Source organism: Calidris pugnax, unplaced genomic scaffold, assembly GCF_001431845.1.
Source record: "Calidris pugnax isolate Ruff unplaced genomic scaffold, ASM143184v1 scaffold44, whole genome shotgun sequence".
Classification (NCBI taxonomy): domain Eukaryota; kingdom Metazoa; phylum Chordata; class Aves; order Charadriiformes; family Scolopacidae; genus Calidris; species Calidris pugnax.
Genome location: NW_015094506.1, coordinates 34,704,050 through 34,725,937, shown reverse-complemented (window position 1 = coordinate 34,725,937; position 21,888 = coordinate 34,704,050). Strand labels below are relative to the sequence as shown.

General features: G+C 41.2%; 1 protein-coding gene across 3 annotated transcripts in view; it reads left to right on the top strand.

Annotated features, from left to right (window-relative positions):
• Positions 1-21,275, top strand: part of AASS (aminoadipate-semialdehyde synthase) — a 28,253-nt gene extending 6,978 nt beyond the window's left edge. For all 3 annotated transcript variants that reach the window (XM_014963986.1, XM_014963984.1, XM_014963987.1), the window contains 16 exons: positions 150-298; positions 1,493-1,615; positions 1,768-1,879; positions 2,417-2,476; positions 2,570-2,637; positions 5,096-5,217; positions 7,995-8,124; positions 8,971-9,081; positions 10,379-10,487; positions 10,891-11,031; positions 12,943-13,110; positions 15,361-15,456; positions 16,186-16,301; positions 16,480-16,568; positions 17,487-17,663; positions 18,699-21,275. In XM_014963986.1, the coding sequence (XP_014819472.1) occupies positions 150-298; positions 1,493-1,615; positions 1,768-1,879; positions 2,417-2,476; positions 2,570-2,637; positions 5,096-5,217; positions 7,995-8,124; positions 8,971-9,081; positions 10,379-10,487; positions 10,891-11,031; positions 12,943-13,110; positions 15,361-15,456; positions 16,186-16,301; positions 16,480-16,568; positions 17,487-17,663; positions 18,699-18,817 (1,890 nt within the window). In that variant the 3' untranslated portion in view covers positions 18,818-21,275. The remainder of the gene's footprint in view (positions 1-149; positions 299-1,492; positions 1,616-1,767; positions 1,880-2,416; positions 2,477-2,569; positions 2,638-5,095; positions 5,218-7,994; positions 8,125-8,970; positions 9,082-10,378; positions 10,488-10,890; positions 11,032-12,942; positions 13,111-15,360; positions 15,457-16,185; positions 16,302-16,479; positions 16,569-17,486; positions 17,664-18,698) is intronic.
• Positions 21,276-21,888: the final 613 nt, after the last annotated feature.

Below are 21,888 nucleotides of genomic sequence, written 5' to 3'. Positions count from 1 at the left end.
TTATGAAGGATTTTCTGCAGAGTGTTGGTAGTTACTAAACCTTTGCCTCTGTCAATTGAGAGAGCATTCATTTAAAACACCAGACCAGGTGCTTTCAGCTTCTTAAAGTACTAGATGAGAACATCAGGCATCTGTAACTTTCTTTGCAGATTGCACCCTACACAACTTGTTTAATTAATGGCATATACTGGGAACAACATACTCCTCGCTTGCTAAGTCGACAGGATGCTCAGAACCTGCTGGTGCCAGTTAGATCTCCTGGTGGTGCAACAGAGGGCTGTCCTGTGTTACCACACAAGTAAGACACTTCAGTTTGCATGTAACAATTCTGCAGCACCAACATTATGTCATAATGTTAGGCAGTTTCACCACAATATCTACCAAATGTTTCTGTTTCTTATGTTGTTCCTCTTGCATGCTGCAAAATGCCCCATTGATTCTGCTTTCATTCTTCTGAGCTTTACAGTCTTATTTTCACAGTTGGGAGGTTTTGAAAACATCACAGTACAAATGATTGGCAGGTATTGGCTGTCTTTCTGCCATTGATCTTTGTGCAGAATCCTGTACAAACAGAGTGACAGCTGGGAAATGTACCTACTGCACCATTATTGCTAGAAGTTTTTCTGCCTGAGCAGAGCGTGTTGGTTAAGTTCTTCCTGCCCTGCAATTTGGTTTGTACAAGTTCAATAACTGTTCCTTAACAGCTCTGATTTCTGCAGCAGGTAGTGGGAATGCTTCACAAGCCTGAATAGCTTTAAGAATGGAACACAGGGTGGAAACCCAGGGTTAGTCTCCTTTCAGTGTGGGTGAGAGCCACCCTTTCTCTAATAACCCTTTGTAATAATTCTCTGGGAGACTGGCCTGGGGATAGATTTGGAGAGGATATGACAGTGTATCCTGCTGAGGAAGCAGATCTTTGTCTCTTCTTTGCCCACTCCTGACACCTTTCTTTCTCTCACATGACAAATGAAGAATTTAAGTGTTAGCCTGGAGTGGAGCCAGAGATTGTGAGTTAGGCTAACGAATGCTTCACCAGTGCCAGCTGCCTCTGAACTGAAAGGAGCAGCCACCCCTTTAGGTTTCCCTTTACGATGCTGAAGTTATTCTAGCACAGGACAGCCCAGGGACAACTCAGGAGAATTGGTAGGTGGATAATGAATGAGAGGTGTTGGAAGTACATGGAATACAGAGAAAAAATGATGGGTGAGGGGATTATCCTGGTCTTTGAGAAGTTACACATGAAATACAGATCCTGTTGAGGTGAGTGGAAATCTTATGACTACAGTAGGGCGAGATTTCCATTACATTCCTAGAGGTCATTGTTTGTGTTGTGTTGACTTCTAAATTGGTTAAGATAAATGAAACCACAAGTCTGATGATAGATTTTCTTGTGTTTCTTTTATTTCTATTTCACTTGTGATCTCTAATATGTATGTTCCTTAGTAATTTGGGTAATGATCTATTCCTTTCTCATTTTATTTAATCGCTTTAGACTTCTGGCAATCTGTGACATTTCAGCAGACACAGGAGGATCTATAGAATTTATGACGGAGTGTACAACAATTGACAGTCCATTTTGTATGTATGATGCTGACCAGCATATCATTCATGACAGGTGGGAGAACCTTTAATTTGTATTGCTTTCCTCTGTAATTTGTACAGTGAAACATTCTATTGAAAAATCATACATTTAAAACATTCCTGAAAGGTGCTGTCTCTCAGGTACCAAGGAGAAGTAGTTCAGAAGAGCTATGTTCTCTCTTTCAGTGTTGAAGGCCAGGGGATTCTGATGTGTTCCATTGACAATCTGCCAGCACAGCTTCCTATAGAAGCAACAGAGTACTTTGGGGACATGCTTTTCCCTTATATTGAAGAGATGGTAAGGTCTTATGTGTCCCACAAGAAGGTAAAAGGCTCGGACTTTGGTCTGCTTGTTTGTTGCTTTTCTGGTCTCCTGTATACATTCAAAATGAATCTGCTGTAGAACATAACTGACTTTGTACTTAAAAAATAAAAAATAATAAAAAAAGCTTTCTAGGTCTTGAGGCAACACCTGCAAAAAGCTACATGTGAATGAGACATTAGTGACCTGGATGTCTTAGGAATTTGTGAGGAACACTTTCTGTAGGCAGGAATCAGGTTCTGGCAGGTAGTTCATTGTTTCCAGACCCTGCAATAGATGTCTAAATCTGATTTTCTTGGGGCACTCAACAATCACTCACAATCAGACTTCTGTTTGAATTCCTATGTTTTCATAAAAGTCAAATGACACCGATGAGGGCCAGGAGAATCTCAGATATGCAAAATATTGGTATTGTTGCATGCATTTAAAAGTTGCTTAAAATCTTGATGTTTTACTCTGAAAAAAAATTATGGGAAATAAAATGACCCGATTCCAAATAACTTATCTCCACAGCTGGTGTCAGAAGGCTCAGAACCTCTTGAAAGCCAGAATTACTCATCTGTTGTTCGAGATGTAAGTTTTGCAGTTTGGCACTCTGCTTGTCTTCCTCTGCTTTAAAATGTACTGATACAAAAAACCCTCAAAATTTGTTTCATGTATTTCCAGGCAGTGATTGCATCTAATGGCTCACTGACAGCTAAGTATGAGTATATCCAGAAACTGAGGGAGAGCAGGTAATGTATAGGTTCTTAAAGTTTATTAAGGATTTTAAAAAAACACTTGTCTGCATTCTATCTCCCCTTTTGCATTTATACTGCTATCTTGTACTGTGTCTAAATGCCTCCTAGCTTGATGATTTCCTTCTTTCTTGATGCACGTTGCCTAAATCATTAACATGTGTTGTTAGTAACTTATACCGAAGCTGAGAAAGTGGTCATTTTTCTCTTTCTTACGTTATGAAGATGACTTTACCAGAGGCAGAAAACAGCCACCTGCCAATATTATTCCGTTACTCCTTGCCCTTTTAAAATGGATATAACATCCAGTCCTTTGAAAGGAATGGCTGAAAGGCAAAGGCTCTCCAATATACCTGGAATCTAGTTTCCTCTAGTATGGCTCAAGTGCTGTTGCTGCATAGCATTGTTCTGTGGCTGCCTCTGGGAGACTCTCAGACTTTCCATTACACTCCTGTAGCTACAGCTTTGGCTACCACTTCATCCATACCCTGTCTCAGGAGTTACCAGCTGGTGGCGATGTGAAAGAAGTAGCATTGAGTGGATTAAGCTAACAAAAATATAAATAACCTGGGAATCCCTTCCCTTCCCCTTGCTCCCTATTGTTAACAAAGACCTATTGTTGACCTGTGAAAAAATTTGACAGTAAGTGGGTACCTCTGGCTTCATGTTCGTGGTCAGCACCAGCCGCACTGTGCATCATATAAAAGTTGAAATTGGTCTGAGCACAAGCACTGTGTGCACTGTGCACTGAAAGCACAGTGTATTGGCTCTTGCATGCCCAACTTCTCCAATCTCCTTTGGGAACTTTAGAAGTTCTAGTTACGAACTTGTGCATGATGAGCTATAGGTGTGTTTTCTACCCAATGTAACATGCTGTTTGCCTCTCGAAGACAGCAGCTCACAGTGATTTTAGTTGTGTGCTGTTTGGTAGACCACCTGAAGAGGCTGTCTCCATAACAAATTTTCTTCAGGCAGATGATATAGATGTATTTGGTATTGATTTAACTTCACTCAGGGTAGTCTTTTGATGCTATTGTTTGAGGCCTTGTTCCCCCAAAATGTACTCGGGTACTTCATGCCATGTTTTAAGTCATGCAACACCGTTCTTGTCATGCTGTTAGGTACTGCTCTGGCTGACTGCAACACCATCCTTCGTTATTATAGCCATTTTTGAACTGAAAAAACACAACTGAAAATTGATTTATGGATGCCATGTCAGCTCCATAAAGGCCTGAAACAAACATTATTTAGTAGCTACATGGTTAGTTCTCTTTTAAGGACAATAGCTTTAAGCAAAGTGGACGTGAGCTTGTCAGCTAGAGGTCAGGATTCTTTCGGTGGCATAATCCACAGTGCACTATATGCCTGTGTGAACTCTCACTAGATAAAGAGGAAATTGAGGAACGTACTTACATGCTTATGAAGATTCCCATGAGTCTGTATCTTTGAAGAACCTACCTAATTATTGAAAATTTTTTTAAGGATGTGGACTAAGGAAAGCCAAACCTCATTGTCCATTAACTTGGTTAAAAGACAGGGCAACTAACTCCTTTTCTTAAACAATAAAAAGTGCTTTAAGAAATACTTTTTTTGTTTGCTAAATAGTTTTTTTTTATCTGCATAGTGATAATACTTTAGACAAACAGTTTTACAATCCTAATTTTACAACTTAATGCAAATTTAAGCTAAAAGGAAAAATAATTATAAATTACTAAAATGAAGTTTTGCTACTATAATTTATGCATTTATGAGAGCATATTTAAGCAACTGCTGAACTCTGTTATTCTGGCAAACAGAAATGCAAAATCTGATGTGAATACCTTTTACATGGAAAGTTTTATATGGAGAGCAGCTTCTTAAATTTGTGTAGCAGAGTAGTAGAAGCTTGGTTGAAGCACTCTGTGAGGGTTTCAAATCTGAGTTCTTGTCTGCAAACAGGATTTCTTAATTGGCCATTAGCTTTTTTTTTTCTTCTTTTATGACTATCGTGTTTCTGTGATGGACTAATATGAACCTAGTATGTCTTACCCAAAATACGCTTTCACCAGCATGGTTTTGTGTAATTTAATGGTTGCCTGTGATGTAAAGGGAGGAAGGCAGAGCCTGGAGTCCCTTTCTAACAGCTCAGCATGACACAGACAGCTTGGTGGTCCTCAAATGATCAGGTTCCAGTAATTTGGCCATTGGGAAAAATATAATGACAGCTGGAGAGAAATTTGTTGAACAGCCAGTAGCAGCTGGAGAAGCAGTGGACATGTTGATGGATTTGATCATGTTTATATTAGAGGAAAGAAACTAGAAGGTATGCAGCAGAAGAAAGGAAGCAGTACTAGACAGTGATTGCCCAGTCCTTGGCTGGATAGCCAGGAACTTGGCTCTTGGTCTGAATACAGCTCTTGGTTTATAGACTTACTAAAACATACTTATGTTTAATTTTGCCTGTAACACCTCCTAGGGAGCATGCTCAGTCGCTGAAGATGGGTAATAAGAAGAGGGTTTTGTTGCTGGGATCTGGCTACGTTTCTGGCCCTGTACTTGAATATCTCTCTAGAGATTCCAACATCGGCATCACAGTTGGTATGTAAGACTTCACTTGCTTTTCATTGAAAAATTATGTCTAATTTAAACCTACTAGTGTGGCAGAACATTTCTTATAAGTAATAAATGGATCTGGTTCTGAGAACAGATAAAGAAAATATTTGTTATTACGCATGACAGAAAATAAATGGATCTGGTTCTGAGAACAGATAAAATCTTTGTTATTACGCATGACAGAAGAAGATTTTATAGCTTTCTGAGCATTTGGAGTTTATACGATCGATTTGGAAATGACATAGTGATGTTAAAAGTTTGCTGTTTGCATGTGTAACCTGTAGGGAAACTAGAAGTATTTTTCTTTCTAACCTGCTTCAGGCTTGGGATTGGTTTTGTAGCTAGTCAGTCACTTCTGTTGGTGCTGGGATGGGTGTTCAGCCTCATACAACCACAAGATGAAATGTTTTTTATAGACATCAGTATGAGTGAAGCCTCTGTTGTTGTTATAACCAGTACTGTGGCAGTAAACCTTCAGACCCTGACCTTCTCATCAGCCCCACATGCTTGTTTATTTTTCTGTTTTCATGTTATCTTTAGCATATTTCAGGCTGGGCATCTCAAAACCACCTTTCTGTACTCTTGATGTTGACTGCACCCTCATTCTGTGATTTCAGCTTTAAAACCCAGGCTGTGTTACCTGAAAGAAACTTTTCTGGGAGGTGATTTCCTTTTAAACTTACCGTTGTATTTCTGTTGATTTTTGTTGTTTCTTTGGTTTGTTTTCTCCCCCCTCATGCTATTTTCATACTTGGCTGCTTTTGCTGCACTTTGCGGTGACAACCATAGTACTTTTAACCCCATGGAGAAGATTTCCTAGGAAGAAAAGGGGAACTCTAAGAAAGCTGCACCCTTATTATTAGCACTGCCTGGTGTGGTGAAGAGGGAAGGATTGCAGCAACGTGCAGTGTCCATCCCCTCATCAGTACAGAGGTTGCATCTAGTCCCTGCAGAAAGGGAAACCAGGTGAACTGGAAGATCTGTTTTCCCAAGCACTGTGCAAACATAGGAGATCCCTCTTATCTGGGTAGCTTATCTGGGTGTGCAGTTTCTAAAGCACACACACAAATGGACTCAGAAGCAAAGAGACACAAGGAAGTTACTTGTCTAATGTTTGACACCAGGCAAGTAGATGAAGAAAGCATAAAATGCACATCGCGGTGCCACATTTGGTTCCTTACTGTTAGGCTACACCACTTGAAATTCAAATCACAAAAATCTTAATTGGGAAACCTTCATGTTATCAACTTTTCTTTGGTTTGAATTTGTAGATGATTTTCCCCAGCTCCTTTCTCTCAGCACAGGTTGATTATTAGGGTAGGGAGAATCACCCTGAGGCAATGTTTATTTCCCATTGACTTTGGAAAAGCCATAAGGAAATAAGACCATAAGTTAGAGATAGAGATGATTTTAATTCTCTGTAAGCCTGTGCCCTACCTGCTGCCTTCATTGCCCACTCCTTTCTCCTGGCTGTGTGCCCATTGCCATCCTTGTGCCGGCAGCATGGTGAGCCGGGACAGGAAACTGATTCACTGGCAGTTAGATGTGGTGCATACTGGTTGCTTTAACCCAGATCTCTTTTTCAGTTCTGCTTTCCTTATACTGGTAAGGGCTGATGGCAGTAGTCTCCTATATCAATTGTAGTGTTTATTACAGCTCTTGCTGCTTTCTTGTGATCTTTCTTCAAAATTTTCTTGAGCCTGAATGTACACATCCAAGCGCCCCTCTTCTGTGACTTATTTGCATTCTTCACCCTCAGACACTTTCTTTAGTTGATCTGTTTCTAGATCCAAGACAACTGTTCCTTTCTAAGGATTCCAGAAGAATCTGCTTTTCTCCTTCTGTCACTGATTTGGTCAATTGTGTTTTGAAAAATTGTAATTTCTTTTTCAGTACATTTTGGCATTTACCAAAGAGTGACAGGTGTTCATCTGAGATATCAAAGGCTGAACCTCCCAGTATCTATGTTTTTTTAAACATAGAATATACCTTGCCAAAGGTTTTTGTGAGGGGTCAGAGTTAAAGACATGGGGTGGATCACAACCCTGCATAGCCTATAAGATATTCAGCAGATGTTTTTCCCCTCTCTCTAAAAAAACACTGAGGTGTTCTTTCTGTTTAGTTTATCTGTTTTCCCACCATGTGGATGCTCAGTTACCTGGCAAATGTAGACAGTGCTGCTGTAAAAAACCATGGTGGGAGGACACGTACACATGACACAAGCGAGCCACTGGGTTCTGGGGTGTCCTACTGTGCAAAGATAGGTTTAACAGTCCTTTATCTCGTGTTCTAGACCTACTTCTTCATAGAGTGGAAAAGAAGGGAGATGACTTCTAGTTTTGCATAAATAAATTTTGTTAACTTAGTGTGCTGACCGGCAAACTACAGTCAAAACTTTTGTTAATTTTAAGTCCATCAATGAAGTTACAAGTTAGTTACAAGTTGGTTACAACTTCTCATTACACAATTTTAACAGTGAGTGGTTCTTCACTTCTGAGAGTAAGTATTCTTTGTAGATTCTTGTTTTTGAGTTCTAGCTGCTATGGCTTGACACTGGCAATTCATAATAAAATTGACTATGTTAGGGCAAGTAAGGTGCTTTATGCCTGATTTCTCTTCAACTGTTTAGTGAAGGAAGACATCCATACAACTGTTTCTCTTTGGGAGGAAGGAAGTGTGTGTAAAGCACAAGTATACACGGGAAGGCTTTGGACTTGCCTTCATCTTTAGGTAACAGTTGGTGTGTTTTACTTTTAAAACAGCATCTGTCATGAAGGAACAACTTGAACAACTGACGAAAAAATACAGCAACGTTACTTCAGTTCATATGGATGCCATTAAGCACGAGGAAAAGCTGTCCTCTTTGGTGAAGAATCACGACCTTGTGATCAGGTCAGATTTCTGTGTAAAACATGATAGGCTCAACCTGAAGTCATGCTGCTTCTTTCTCCTAGTTCACTGACCTAAATCAACATGGTAACTTTTTTCTAATGCCCAGGAACTGGGGTCATATTTGTGTATGTAAATAGTTACAGCTGGCCCCTGCCTCCTCAGGTAGCAGGACATCAGGACTTTCAAAGGGGCTTTGACTGCAGCATCTCTTTAGAAGTGTTCACTAATTATGTGGACAGTCTTCTTAGTGTGAGGGGATCAAATTTGCACATTTGCAAGAGCAGGCAAAGTTCTGACATCTTGGTCATTTCCCTTAAATAGTCTGTTAAGAAAGATATCTTTCCAGGTATTGAAACAGGGGAGAAAATGACTTCATAGTCCTTGCAATTTTGTCCCTCTTGCCCTGGATGTCATGAGTGGTTTCCTTTCTGTGAGGAGCATGCTTTTCACAAAATGCTTCAGCAAGATCATTGTAACGCAAGCTTTCTCAAGGATGGTTTTACAGTTTTGCATCTTCTAAACCCCCAGCATGCCTATTTAGAAGGTGGCCTTGGTAAGAGGTCAGTGGTTTGTTTTTTACAAAGAGAAGTGCGACAAAAGATGCTGTCTGAAGAATGGCTCCCCTATTGTCCTGCACCCTGTTCTGAGTGCATCCAACAATGCTCTTCTGAAAGGGTGGCATTGCACTTGTGTGAGTATAAAACAGCTCAGGGCAAGGCAGGTGTGGCTGTTGCGTTTACTTGAACTTTTTTGTAGGCATACAGAAAACATTTGTGAGTGTCTTTCCAGTAATAGCGTAAGTAACTGGCTGGATTTTGATGTTGCATAATTCTCCTTCATTTGTAGTTTGCTGCCTTATTCAGTACATCCTCTGGTTGCTAAGAAGTGTATCGACAACAAAGTCAACTTGGTAACAGCCAGCTACTTAACACCAGCTATGAAAGAACTCCAGGAGAGGTAGGTATGACAGTAGCATCTCCCTGGTGATGCTTCCTTCTTTAGTGCATTATCTGAATATTTTGCAGTCCATTACACCTGCAATGCTTATTGTGAATTACTTTTTTCTGTATTCTTTCTTCTTCCATTTGTGATGGAGGACTAAGTACCTTTCCTCAAAGTTGCATGTGGAGGCTGTGGCAGAGTGGAGAAATGAGTTCATAGCCCAGTCTGGTCAGACTAGTGCTCTAAATGCTGGAACGTTCTGTTCTCCATGTATTCCATCTTATTTCATGTTAATGTGCCTTCCCCTCTCCCCTCAAACCTGTTGGGATGCTTGAGCTGGGCTGATATTCAAACTGAGCAGCTGGGCTGGCCTGTTTGTCATCCTTCACACTCCTCTAATAAAAACTCATTTTTGGCTTATTGTATCTACAGAATATCCTCCTTCATGCCACTGTCTTTTGAACAGGCCCACTGTATTAGTCTCAGATTGGTGACAGTTCTAACTATTCTAATGTTCCTGTTGTCCTACTTATTATATATTATACTATTATTATACTGGAAGTTGTTTTGAGCATGGAGCTTAATCTAGGTGCTTTTTTGGTCACAGTGATGGAAACTCTGAAGTGAATTCAAGTGAATGAGAAGAGAATTGTACATGCTGTGTCTCTACAAAAGAGAAAACAGAGAAAGCTAGACAAGTAGAGAACCAGAGTTGCAGGCAATGAGGGAGGTTTAGGGGCCTCTCCTCCCCTTCTTGCTGTGACGCACGCATATCATCATGCTTTCAAAAAAAGACACAAAAAAAAAGACATGTCATTTATCAAAATACAAAGTGATTTTGAAAATAAAACAAATCGCCTCACTTTGTGGTGATAAGTGAGCTGCTCTGAGAGTGTAAGCAGCTTAAAAAAAGAAAAAACAAATGTTTGTAATTTGAGAAAGGGGGGCTTTCCAATCTCTCCCCTACAGGAGCTCGTTAGGGCAATTGTGACGAGCTCTGTGCTGTCTGTGGGTTGCTACCTTCCTGCATTATAGCACTGTCCAGGAGAATGTGGATATGGAGTACCTGGTAGGAATCTCTTTTTTCCTCCAGCCTCTAGAAGTTGCAGCAAAATAAGAGAAACCAAGGCTAGAATGACTCATACACAATTGTAACTGTTCAGGTTTTAACATCTGCTTGCTTGTTTTTTTCCACAAGCCCAGAACTTAATGTGTTGGGGAAAATTCATTGGGCCCTGGTTAAACAGATTTCCTGAATAAAAGGCCAGTAACAGTGAATATTCTGACAAATCTGCATTTCTGTCATTTTCAGCGTAGAGGCTGCTGGTATTACAGTTATCAGTGAAATGGGTTTGGATCCTGGTCTCGACCATATGTTGGCAATGGAATGTATTGACAAGGCAAAAGAAGTTGGTGCTACGGTAAGATTGACAGGCAGTGCATAGTTCTGCCAAGATTTTATGAGTAAAGTTGTTCCTTTAACACTACCCGGTTCTTGGGCACGTCACTGATGTGTAACAGACTCTGGACACCATACTTTTCTTGATTCTTGCAATTTGGTGCCAACTAATCAATTTGGTGAGACCATCAACTAAGATGGCTTTGCCCCAGTGTTTGCTTTGGTTTCCTCTTCTTTACAGACAGTGCCTGCAGTGTGATAACTTGACACTGTTGTTTGGTGAAATTCTTTTGGTTTCCCCTGTCCACTGTAGATCTTCTGATTTGGTCCATTTGGGAGACAATGTCAACAGAAAGTTTAGGAACCAATGGGGATTCTGGTCTGTCTTATCTTCATTGTTTCTTTCCTGTGGATAAATCTGACAGGTCATATCCTACACTTCTTTCTGCGGTGGCCTGCCAGCTCCGGAGCACTCTGACAATCCTCTGAGATACAAGTTCAGCTGGAGCCCACAAGGAGTGTTGCTGAACACAGTTCAGTCTGCTACGTATTTGAAAAACGGAGAGGTGAAGTAGTCCTAACGTTTCCATTTAAAGTCAGGCAAGGAAGGTGATGGCTAAGGGCAGTTGGGCTAAGGAGGGAAGGGGGATTTGTAAGGTGCTGTGTTTACTTTCAGGCTGGTGACAATCAGTTGCCTAAGCAAGTTGGGTACATCGCTTAATCCTGTGTTTGGGGGGTGATGGTGCCTGGCTGCTGCCAGCTTAATTCTTATTATATGGAAACTGATTGCAACTAAGGAGCATGTTCTAATGACTAAAGCACTGGATTGAGGTTGGTGTTCTGGGTTCAGCTTCCATTCCTGTTGTGTGTTGCTTTTGCCACTTAATTGCCCTGTCTGTGGATCTGTGAAACAAAGTGAGAGTGCATCCTTCTACTTGCTTTTCTGTAGTCATGTTTGTAAACCAAACAGCTTAAATCTGCTGTAAACTGTGCAAGTATGGGACTCTTGATTTCTTTTTCTTTTGGTGCAATCTGTAATACCAGTAACCCACTGAGTGGATTTCGTGAAAGTGTACAGTGCTTTCTGATGTGTTTTATATAAGCTCTGTTTTGCTGTTTGCGCAGGAGTCATTAGAGTAGACTTAACCTAGCAAATGTCACTGTATCTGTTTTATGGAAAGATTATAACTGATTTGTGCAAAGCTATTGCAAACCATTATCACATTTCTGTTTTCCAATCCTATCTGTTCGATCACTCCCACTTGCTCAGAGTAGTTACTGAGCAGGGGCTCTTCAAATGTCAAGGAGACTGCCTTGTATAACCACTGTAAAGTTTAGCTAATTATCTAAACTTTTTGATCCGCAACATGGAGAAATCTTTTGAGATGTTTTATGATGACATTTTGGTGCTCTAGTGTTCTTATTGCAGTAAGAAAGGAGAAATTCAGGGACTGCACATTGGATAATTATTTAAAAAGAAAGAAGGGGCCTCTTGGAGAATGTGAAAATGTTTCTGATTTAAGTCTGACCTGGTTCACCCATTGCTAGGAAAAATTAGATCATGCATATGAATGATTCACTACAAGAACACTATACGAGCTTGTCAGTAAATTGTGCGATTTTCCCTCCTTGCTGCTAAATCCTTAGCTGTCTTTGACTGTTGTGCAGGATTCTTCCCCTCTGGTGTCTTGCCTGACAAACACAATAAGATCTTTCAGCGTTGCTGCAGACTTCGCTGCTTTAGTCTTTCTTCTAAATGGAAACCTTGCCCCTTCGCTCAGAAGTCACCAAATGAGTTTGTATTGATGCTGCAGAGCAGATCTGTGCATCAGCTGCTTGAAGGAAGCCGGGTTCAAGGCTTTGGTTGGGAGTGATAATAGAACTAGTCAACCTTATTTTGTTTGCCTTCAACGGTGTATTCTTTCTGTGCTTTGTAGCTGCAAGTAAAGATACATATGGGCAGCAATTTTTTACCAGTGTGATAGCACCTGATTTATTTTAATCTTAAAAAAAAAAAAAAGGAAACAAAACCCCATACTTCTCTTTACATTTGCCTTCTGCTCTCCCCCATAAAAAAAACAGAAACAAAAAAAAGTAAAAATATTGACGAAAAAGCAGGGAGCAGAATCTCCCTTCACATTGGTATAGTTTGGAGAGGTGTTCCAAAACTCCACTGATGTAAGTGAAATGAGAACCTGCCACTTCACTGTAAGCGCAGCGGGAATTAACAGTGTGTGTGAGGAGGATGTGGGTTGTTTTAGCCCTTTGATTAGTAATGGCTGACATAGTGCGTGCTCCTCCAGCACAGGATACACTTAAATGGCTCGTGCAACTGCTTTATTTAGATTGCACCTTTGTTTGAACCAGAAACACTAAGCATATTGTTCCTATATTGTGCATTTTTCATCTTTTCTGTTGTAAAATAAAATAAATAACACTGCACCAAAATAATATTGCTGTTCTTTCACAAAATTTAGATCATCAATATTCCAGCTGGAGGAGCATTACTTGATGCTGTTACTCCGATGGATTTTTTCCCAGGATTAAATCTCGAAGGTTTTCCTAACAGAGACAGTACAAAATATGCTGAGCCCTATGGTATTCAGACAGCTCGCACTTTGTTGAGAGGCACCTTAAGATACAAAGTAAGTAGTTGTTGATGTTGTTATTAATTATTGTTTTTCTCAAGAGATGAATGTTGTCATTTCAAGAAGACTGTGTATTTATTTAAAAGTCAGCCTATAGCTCTATACTTGCTATTTATGAGCTCTTCAGTATCCCAACTGAGAAATAACTTCTCATTTTTTTAAATCTAGCTTTAGTTGGTTTATTTAATAGGTATTTGTTGCAAACAAAAAAAATAGTTTTACTTGGTTTTGACAGCTGGTCAGTTGCCTTGCATAGTCTGTGTCTGTGTTTCTTTTTTTCTCTGACTGTATTTGGTGTCAGATCAGTAGAAGATTTAAAAAAAAAAATAAATCTGATGGGTTTGAGTGATGTGTGTTGCTGTTACGTATTCTTGAGAACTGATCTATTCTCTTAAAGTTGATAAAATTTGAGTTTACAGTTTGTTGCTTATCTTCCTGTGGAAAACATACTGTAAAAATCTTACAGAAAATTATGGTTTTCCATCAAACTGAGAGTTTTTCATTAAGTAACTGGAAATCTTGAATTTGAGCATCTCTAACATTTTGGTCAGTTAACTGAAACGTTAAGAGAGAAATGTATTTTCCTTCTAACAGATAGACTCTTTTCCTTTTGTTCGTTAGGTGCACAAAGCAGAATGAAAACATGGTATTTTTTCTTTCAGATTTCTATTTTAATTATTTTGTTGGTCAAAATACATTGAGAAGGAATAAATTTAAAATGATATTGAAGGTTTGAAAAAGAAACGATATTGAAGGTTTGAAAAGGCTTTTATGGATGTTGTGATATGTCTATAGAGTTAAGGTTTATGTCAAGGTTTAAGTTATTGTTGTTTGAGGAATGTGTATGTCCTTTCTTTCTTAATTTCTCTGTTGCAATACCACACATTTTTTTACTTATTTCTGGGAAGGAGGGAGGCTTGCTTAGCCAAAGAAGATGGAAGGCCAGTGTTGGGGAATAAGGGCTACAAATTGCAATAGCTCTCTTTTTGTCAGTCTAGATACAATCTCTTGTTCAGAAGCTAAAAGTATGTGGAAGGCATCTGTTTCGTCCTGAAATCTTAACATGACAGTATCTCCTCTTCCATTTGGTGCCTGGTAAAATTTTCTTCTTTTGTGCAAGTGTTAGCACAAGGAACACCAAAGATGTCAGGGTGACACGAAGAGTTGTTATTGGTGTGCTGCAAGAATGATGTTTCTCTGGTTACTGCTGGATTTTTTAAACCCCCAAAGCAGGTCTGTTCCTTTGGGTTGGGGTGATGTTGGTAGGGTTGCATGGAAGAGCTTGCCATGCCTCTGCCTGTGTGGTACCTACGTGCCCAGCGCTGAGCGGGGCAGAAGAAAATGCTGGCCCTTTGCAGAGGGTATCGCAGAGCAGAAAGCACTCTGGTCAGTCCCGAGGCTGACAGCTCCTCAGGACCTGTCTTTTTCCAGATCTGCCTTTTCCAGATTAACTTCAGGTAGCTGGTGGAGTCAGTTTTAAAAGAGATGTCACAGAAGAATCTCACTGCCAGACCATCTGAGCTGATAACCTAGTGCTGGTGGAGGTGGCTCCTAATTATTCTTAGCCCTCTTTCAGGGTGCTTTATTTTCACTGTCCTGCTTTTTAACAGTGCTACTAGTCACTTGCATGTAAGGGTTTTCAGGTATCTAGCAGCTGTGTGGGAATGTTAATGGGATACAAACAATAATGAGCAGAAACCAATTGGGAGTTTCTTATCATGCAGCCTTTGCAGTTCCTTTTAAATACCATTCCACTGCTGTCCTGATTGACTCTCTGATATTCCTGGTGGAGAGATACAAACACACAGGATTCTTATCTGTAAAATCAGTTTATCTGATGTCTGTATAATCACACTGGTGTAAGACTGGGGTGAGCTGAGCGTAGGGGCCAACTGGCTGATCCAACCCCCTCTGTAATGACCTGCTGGAGTTTGAACTACTGCTGGCCAGCCTAGCCCTTTGATCTCGTCAACCAACGCTACTTGCCATGGAAGTATTGATGGCAGAATAGTAATAAGTCGTTAAAGAGGGTAATGAAAAAGTAGGGGAAGGGGTGAAGAAGGACTGGGGAAGGTACTGCTCTGTAGCAGTGACTCCATTGGCATTGTGCTGTTGTGGCTGCCTCCCCATGGGAATAACGCTCAACACTGCCATGGTTGTGTCCACCACTGCAATCAAGCCAAGGAGAATTAGTCACCTCAGTTTCAAGTGATTATTATTTTTAACTGTGTTATTCTTTTATTTCAGGGATACTCTAAGACTATGAGAGGTTTTGTAAAACTAGGTTTAATTAACCCAGATCCTCATCCTTTGCTAAGCTCAACCACGCCACCTCTAACCTGGGTGAGTTACTCTGATTACTCTTTCCTCTGTTTTATTAATGTTTTTCTTATTGCTAAGAGTGGATGTGCTTAGTGATTGGAATCATGCATTGCAGAGGAGACAGACTGACCTGTGCTTCTGAACAGGCTCTGCAGTTCTTGCTTGCTTTATATCTTGTTCATAGTTCCATTTATCACCCTTCTTGATGTGAATGAAGCAAGCAATAATTAGCACCGAGGGGGCACAAAATGGCCTCCATAAAATCTTCAGAGAGCTTTTTGGTGATTATTCCCAGGAATTCCAGAGCCTTGTTCATCTCATCAGTCTGTTTTCTTCCTTTTGAAAGGGATGTTCTCCATTTCTAGACCGGCTGAAAGACATCCTTAAGTTCCTGACTCTCTGTCTGGTGGCTTCTCTTTCACCCTGACATCCTCCCAGTGTTTCTTGTTTATGCAGATTTCTATGTTCTTTCTTCACTGCCAGAGGAAGGGATAAGACTGAGAAATGGAAGGAAGCAGCTGAGTGGTGGGGTACAAAGTGTTGTAGGACAAAACAACCCCTATTCTCACTTGTTGCAATTAAAAATCTCAAACTATCTCCCTTTCCCTGTATGCACCACCTGTCTTCTCAGAAGTCCTGGGTATTTAACTGAGTTTAGTGGAGCAGTGGGTTCTCAAAACCTTGGCTGGAAAGGAGTGGGAACAGATGTTGGGCCTCAAGGAATTTTTTTTACATTTTATTTTAATACAGAAAGAGCTCATGTGCAAACTGGTTGGAATTAAGCCACCTGCTGAGTACCATGTTCTGAAAGAAGCCGTATTTAACAAACTGGAAAAGGACGAAAGTCAGCTGGAGGCAGTGGAATGGTAAGATTTTTCCAGTGATTGTTTTTATTTTTTAAGTTTTTTTTTTAAAAAGAAAGATTACAATTCTGCTCCTTTTCGTCCATGTTGAGACTGTTAAACTGGTATGCTGAACAAGCTGGAAATTGCAAAACTGAGGCTAAGCTGTCAATAGGCAATGATGTCTCATTTCTTCCTCCAGGCTAGGTCTATTGGGAGATGAACCAGTTCCAGCAGCAGATTCCATTGTGGGGGCTCTTGCAAAGCACATGGAGATGAAGCTGCCCTTTGGTACGTAAGAAATCCTTCTTTTCCATGGCTTTGAGTGGAACAAGGCAGTATCTCTTATCAGTCTTAATTAGATTAGTTTCTTCACCTCCATTAAAAAAACTTCATGTTAGGTTATTTAATGTCTTGCAATGTTCTCTACTCCCCCAATGTATCCTTTTCTTTCCCTGTTATGTTTTTAGTTTCATCTTAATATTCTGTCCTCGCTAATAGTTCCAATCATAAGTCACTTCCCTGAGCTGCATCAAGAGAAGTGTGGCCAGCAGGTTGTGGGAGGTGATTCTACCCCTCTGCGCTCATGAGATCCCACCTGGAGTACTGTGTCCAGCTTTGGAGTCCTCAACACAGGACGGACGTGGACCTGTTGAATGGGTCCAGAGGAGGGCCATGAAGATGATCAGAGGGATGGAGCACCTCCCCTATGAAGACAGACTGAGAGCGCTGGGGTTGTTCAGCCTGGAGAAGAGAAGGCTCCAGGGAGACCTTATAGCAGCCTACCAATATCTGAAGGGAGCCTACAGGAGAGATGGGGAGGGGCCCTTTATCAGGGATTGTAGCCATAGGATTTAGGAGTAACGGTTTTAAATTGGAAGAGGGGAGATTTAGATTAGATACTAGGAAGAAATTCTTTACTGTGAGGGTGGTGAGACACTGGAACAGGTTTCCCAGGGAAGTTGTGGATGCCCCATCCCTGGAAGTGTTCAAGGCCAGGCTGGATGGGGCTTTGAGCAACCTGCTCTAGTGGGAGGTGTCCCTGCCCAGGGCAGGGGGGGTGGAACTCGATGATCTCTAAGGTCCCTTCCAACTCAACCCATTCTATGATTCTATGAGCTGTGTATGCACAGTGCCTTGCTCCTCAGGAACTTCATCTTGTTATGACAGAAATACAAGTAATGAATAGTTTTTGTGCTTTTCTCTTAGGCACTGGAGAGAGAGATATGATTGTTATGAGAAATGAAATAGGTCTCAGGCATCCTTCTGGTCATTTGGAAGACAAATTTATTGATCTGGTTGTCTATGGCGATAACAAAGGATATTCTGCGATGGCTAAAACAGTAGGATACCCCACGGCCATTGCTGCTAAGATGGTTCTGGATGGTAAGTGACTGTTCAGGCTTCAGCAACAGTATTTTATCATTCTGGATAAAATTGCCTGTAGGAAGCAGATGTGTATTGTCTCTGCATATATATTATATATACTTTTTTATATTTAATTAATCTTTTCTTGTCGTCTTTACAGGAATTTTTAATCTGCATGTTTAGAAGTCTCAGTTACTCATCTTAACTTCTTAATCTATAGAGATTTTTAGTAATTTTGTCTTAAGTGTTTCACTGGTGTAGAAGAGACCTTCGATATAGTAAATTACGATTGATTATGCCACAGTGAAATGGGCTAGAATATACTTGTGCTGAACCAACTGGTGACTTCCACTGCTGCTTTCTGGATTGATCAGATTTGAGGCTTGAGGAACATTACCTGATTGTGTTGTGTGTGTATATATAAACAGCCAGACTCTGCCTGGTCGTCACTCTGTTTAAGTAAATAGTGTGATTTCCCCTTGCTTGCTCTTAATCTTTAGAAGTTCATTTTTCTCCCAGCTAATTGAAATGAGCAAAATCTTGGGGTTTAGGGATTTTTTGGGAGGTGTTTTTTGTAGTTTAAAAAACAAAACCCAGACTTTTGAAGTTTAGATGCTTTTCTCATACTCACAGTTTCACAGCTCTATGAATTAAATTCAAGCTGTGTATACTACTATTTCAGTCTTTTTTCCCTGTCCTTTGATACTGTACTGCTGCTGTGTGAGAACATAATGCCAAGGTTGATAACTCTGATTGTAAAAATTAAAATGTATATCATTACAAATTGATATTTTTAACTTGTGGTGGGTTGATCGTGGCTGGCTGCCAGGGGCCCACCCAGCTGCTCTCTGCCCCTCCTCAGCAGGACAGGGGGAGAAAATAAAACGACAAAGCTCGTGGGTTGAGATAAAGACAGGGAGATCGCTCCCAGTTACTGTCACACACAAGACAGGGTCACAGAGGCCACCCCACAGCCCCCACCGCTGCCAAAGCTTTGCCAGGTAAACCCAGTACAACATTTAACATATTACTTTTTTCCTACCTTTCTCTCAGGTGAAATAGATGCCAAAGGTATGGTTATACCATTGACAAAGAACGTTTACGGACCAATACTTGAGCGTGTTCGGGCGGAAGGCATCGTGTACAGCACCCACAGTGTCATCAAACAGTAACTGGAAGCAGTGGATGCAATCAGGTTTTGGCTTTGTTTGATGTGTCCCCCCCTTTAAGAATCTCAATTTTGGACCAGCAAAAGGCAGCACCTGCCGTTTCACACACAAATGGTGCCTTCCATAAAACCAGTCACCTGACTTTCGCATAGAAACTGTTGATACCCAGATGCATGTATTGTGGTATTTTCCTCTTAAAACTGTTACACTTTCATGTATGTGTTTCCGCATCAATCGGATGCTTTCCTTATATTTTTCCTAAAATATCTCAGAAGTAATTTTTTAAGTAATAGAGTTTATCTTCTAAGTGTACAGGGTTATTATTAAGAAAAATTTAAGGTGAAAGAAAAATTTATTGGTGGATTCTTTTGTGGTGGAAAATCCTGGTTAATGAGTTCCATTGATTAAGGTTGATTGTTCATGTGGTAAAAATAATATATCAGAGAAACAGAGATGAAAGGGATACTTACATTTTAAATCTTGTAACTTAAAGTCTTTCTAAAATGAAAGTCTTTCATTTTAACAGTGTTTGTGAATGTTTTCACAATAACAATATGCAAGAAATAGTTTAGAAATTCTGCACTACTAGCAAATGAGATCCTGTTAAATCTTGAAAATGTTCAGTTGTTAAATATTTGAAATCTAGATCTTAATATTTTTTTTTAAATCCCTCTCTTATGAATGTAAACTTAAATTGCTTGGAGGAGGGAGAGAGGTTAAAGCCAGCCTCCCCCATCCCTTTTCCCGTCTCCGCGTGGAAGCTGGTGGGGATGTGTGGACAGACCTGCTGTCAGGTGTCACCTTGTGTGATGAAGGGAGTGCGGGGGCAACAGCTCTGCAGCTGGGAAGGGCACTCTGACACCCAAGGCAGTTGTTGTGCTTGGGAGCTGCTCCACGTGAGGTGTTTGCTCTCTCTTATGCTGTGCGCCTCGGCCGGCGGAGGTACCGACACAAAGGGAATAGGCCGCCTCGCACAAGCAGCTGGGAAACGCAGGAGGCTGAGAGGTTTAAATCACTACTCTTTGAGTTAGCTTCTGTCCTTTTGCTGTCGTGCTTTTAGAGGCTTTCATGTGGGAGCCTGTCCATGCCACCCCGTGCAGTGCCAGTCAGGCTGATGGGAGCTCCCCGGTGTGCCCGAAGGGCTGCCCTGCCCTGCGCTGCCCGGGGGGCTGGCCCGGCTCTGCCGCCAGCTCCTCTGCACCAGCCCAGGGCTGAACTGCAGCCTGAGGACACCTTTTCTCTGACAAACCAGCACTCGCTTCCTTCCAGCTCAGGGCCGCTCCTGTGGCTTTTGCTCAGGGATTTCTATGCCACCTTGAGAGGCAGCCATGGCTTAGACATCACCAGTCGGGCCTGTGAGGCGCAACGCAGCGGGCAGGCGCCATTTGCACTGGCAGCCCTGCTCCCCTCAGCGAGCACTGATGCTGGAAGCTGTCTGCTCTCAGCCTGCCTCACACGCACACTTTGCTGATAAACGCACAGCCTTGTTCTTCCTGAGAAGCCTAGTGCCATTTTCACAGTCCCGAGGGGCTGGAATTCCAGGTATTGCTCTGCCCGGTAGGAAAAGCAGCCATAAGAATAGCTAAAGTTTTGATCTGCGAGTCTCGCTGCTCCGGATTTGGGTTTTCTTTGTGCATAGGTAATGAAGTAGCCAATGAAACACAGAGGAGGGTGAAAGGAGCCAAAGGGAGAAGGAAGAATGAAGGGCAGAGTGTTATTGTCAAAGAGGAGAGCTTTTTATACTGAACCACTGAATGCTTTTGTACTGTCAAATTTGGATGCTGTTACAGTTCCACGCATGCTCCGAGTGTCGGATGAAATCCTGGCTCCACTAAGTTGCTCTGCTTCCCGCTGACCTTGGCTGTTGGTCTGTTGTGTGGCTGGTACGTACGTGCTGCTGGGGTAAGGATGGAGCCTGCAATGTTTGTTCTGCTCCCTGCTGCCTCCTTCCCTTGGTAGATTAAAGTCCTACAACTACGGGTTAAAATTAGACTTGTATCTGCCGGTGCCTTCCAGTCCAGTGCTTGGTGAGACCAGGATTTCACTCGAGAATTCTCTGTTCCCTCCTTTGCCCCACAAATGCACAACCACGTGGTTGTGTTTCTGTTGTATGTGCGTGCACCTTGCTTGGTTTTCTGCCCAGGAAATGCAGTATGCAAAGAAAATTAGGATTTTTAAAAAATATATAATCTCTTTGGAGCACAAAAAGAAAGCACTACAGGGTGTTTTCTTCAAGAAACACTGCTACTATTTTTGGAACATTTTGTATCGGAATATATTTCTGTTTCCCAGTGCAATGCTGCTTTTCATTTTCAAAGTTTAGACTTAAATGAATTTATTGCTCAGCTTTTGTATGAAGGTTAGACGTCTCAGTTCTCTTTGCATATTATTGGAAAGGTAATTGTATCTTACAGACAAGATTGCTTGAAAAATAAATCTGACAACCTGTGTTTCATTGTCATGTCATCTTTACAGTCTAATGAGATGTATGTGAATGGGATTTGGTTGTTTACATGGACGGCTTTATTGAAAGGGTGTCTACATGTGGACTTCTCCATGTACCCGAAACACCTTACCATTCTTTTTGCTAAACTCACCAGAGAAGACTCTTCAAGGATTGTTTAAGCGTCCACATCTAACACCCATATATCTATCTGTATTTATATATAAATATATATATCTGTACCTAGATATTTCCTTCAGCTTTAGTCTTAAGAGATGTAGTTTTTTAGTACGTTTTGTGCTTGGGCATGAGGACAACTACTGAAGTGGAAAGGTACAGAACAGTGGATGGTGTCTCCCTGTGCCCCGGGGAGAAATGAGAGCCTGGTGTCCCACTGCCTGTCTCAGCTCGAGGGCCTCGCTCAGCTGAACGTGTGGTTTGGTTTCTGCTCTCGCTGCCGGGGTTGAAAGGCTTTTCAGCTGTTTGTTCACACCAGGCTACAGGGAACAGATCGTTTGTCACTCTGTGTCTCTGATTTTTGAATTTTGGAATTTATTCTAGTGCCAGCTCTCCATGACAGGTAAGATCCCAGTGTCTGAGGTGGCGGAGTTCAAACCCTGTTCCACTCAGG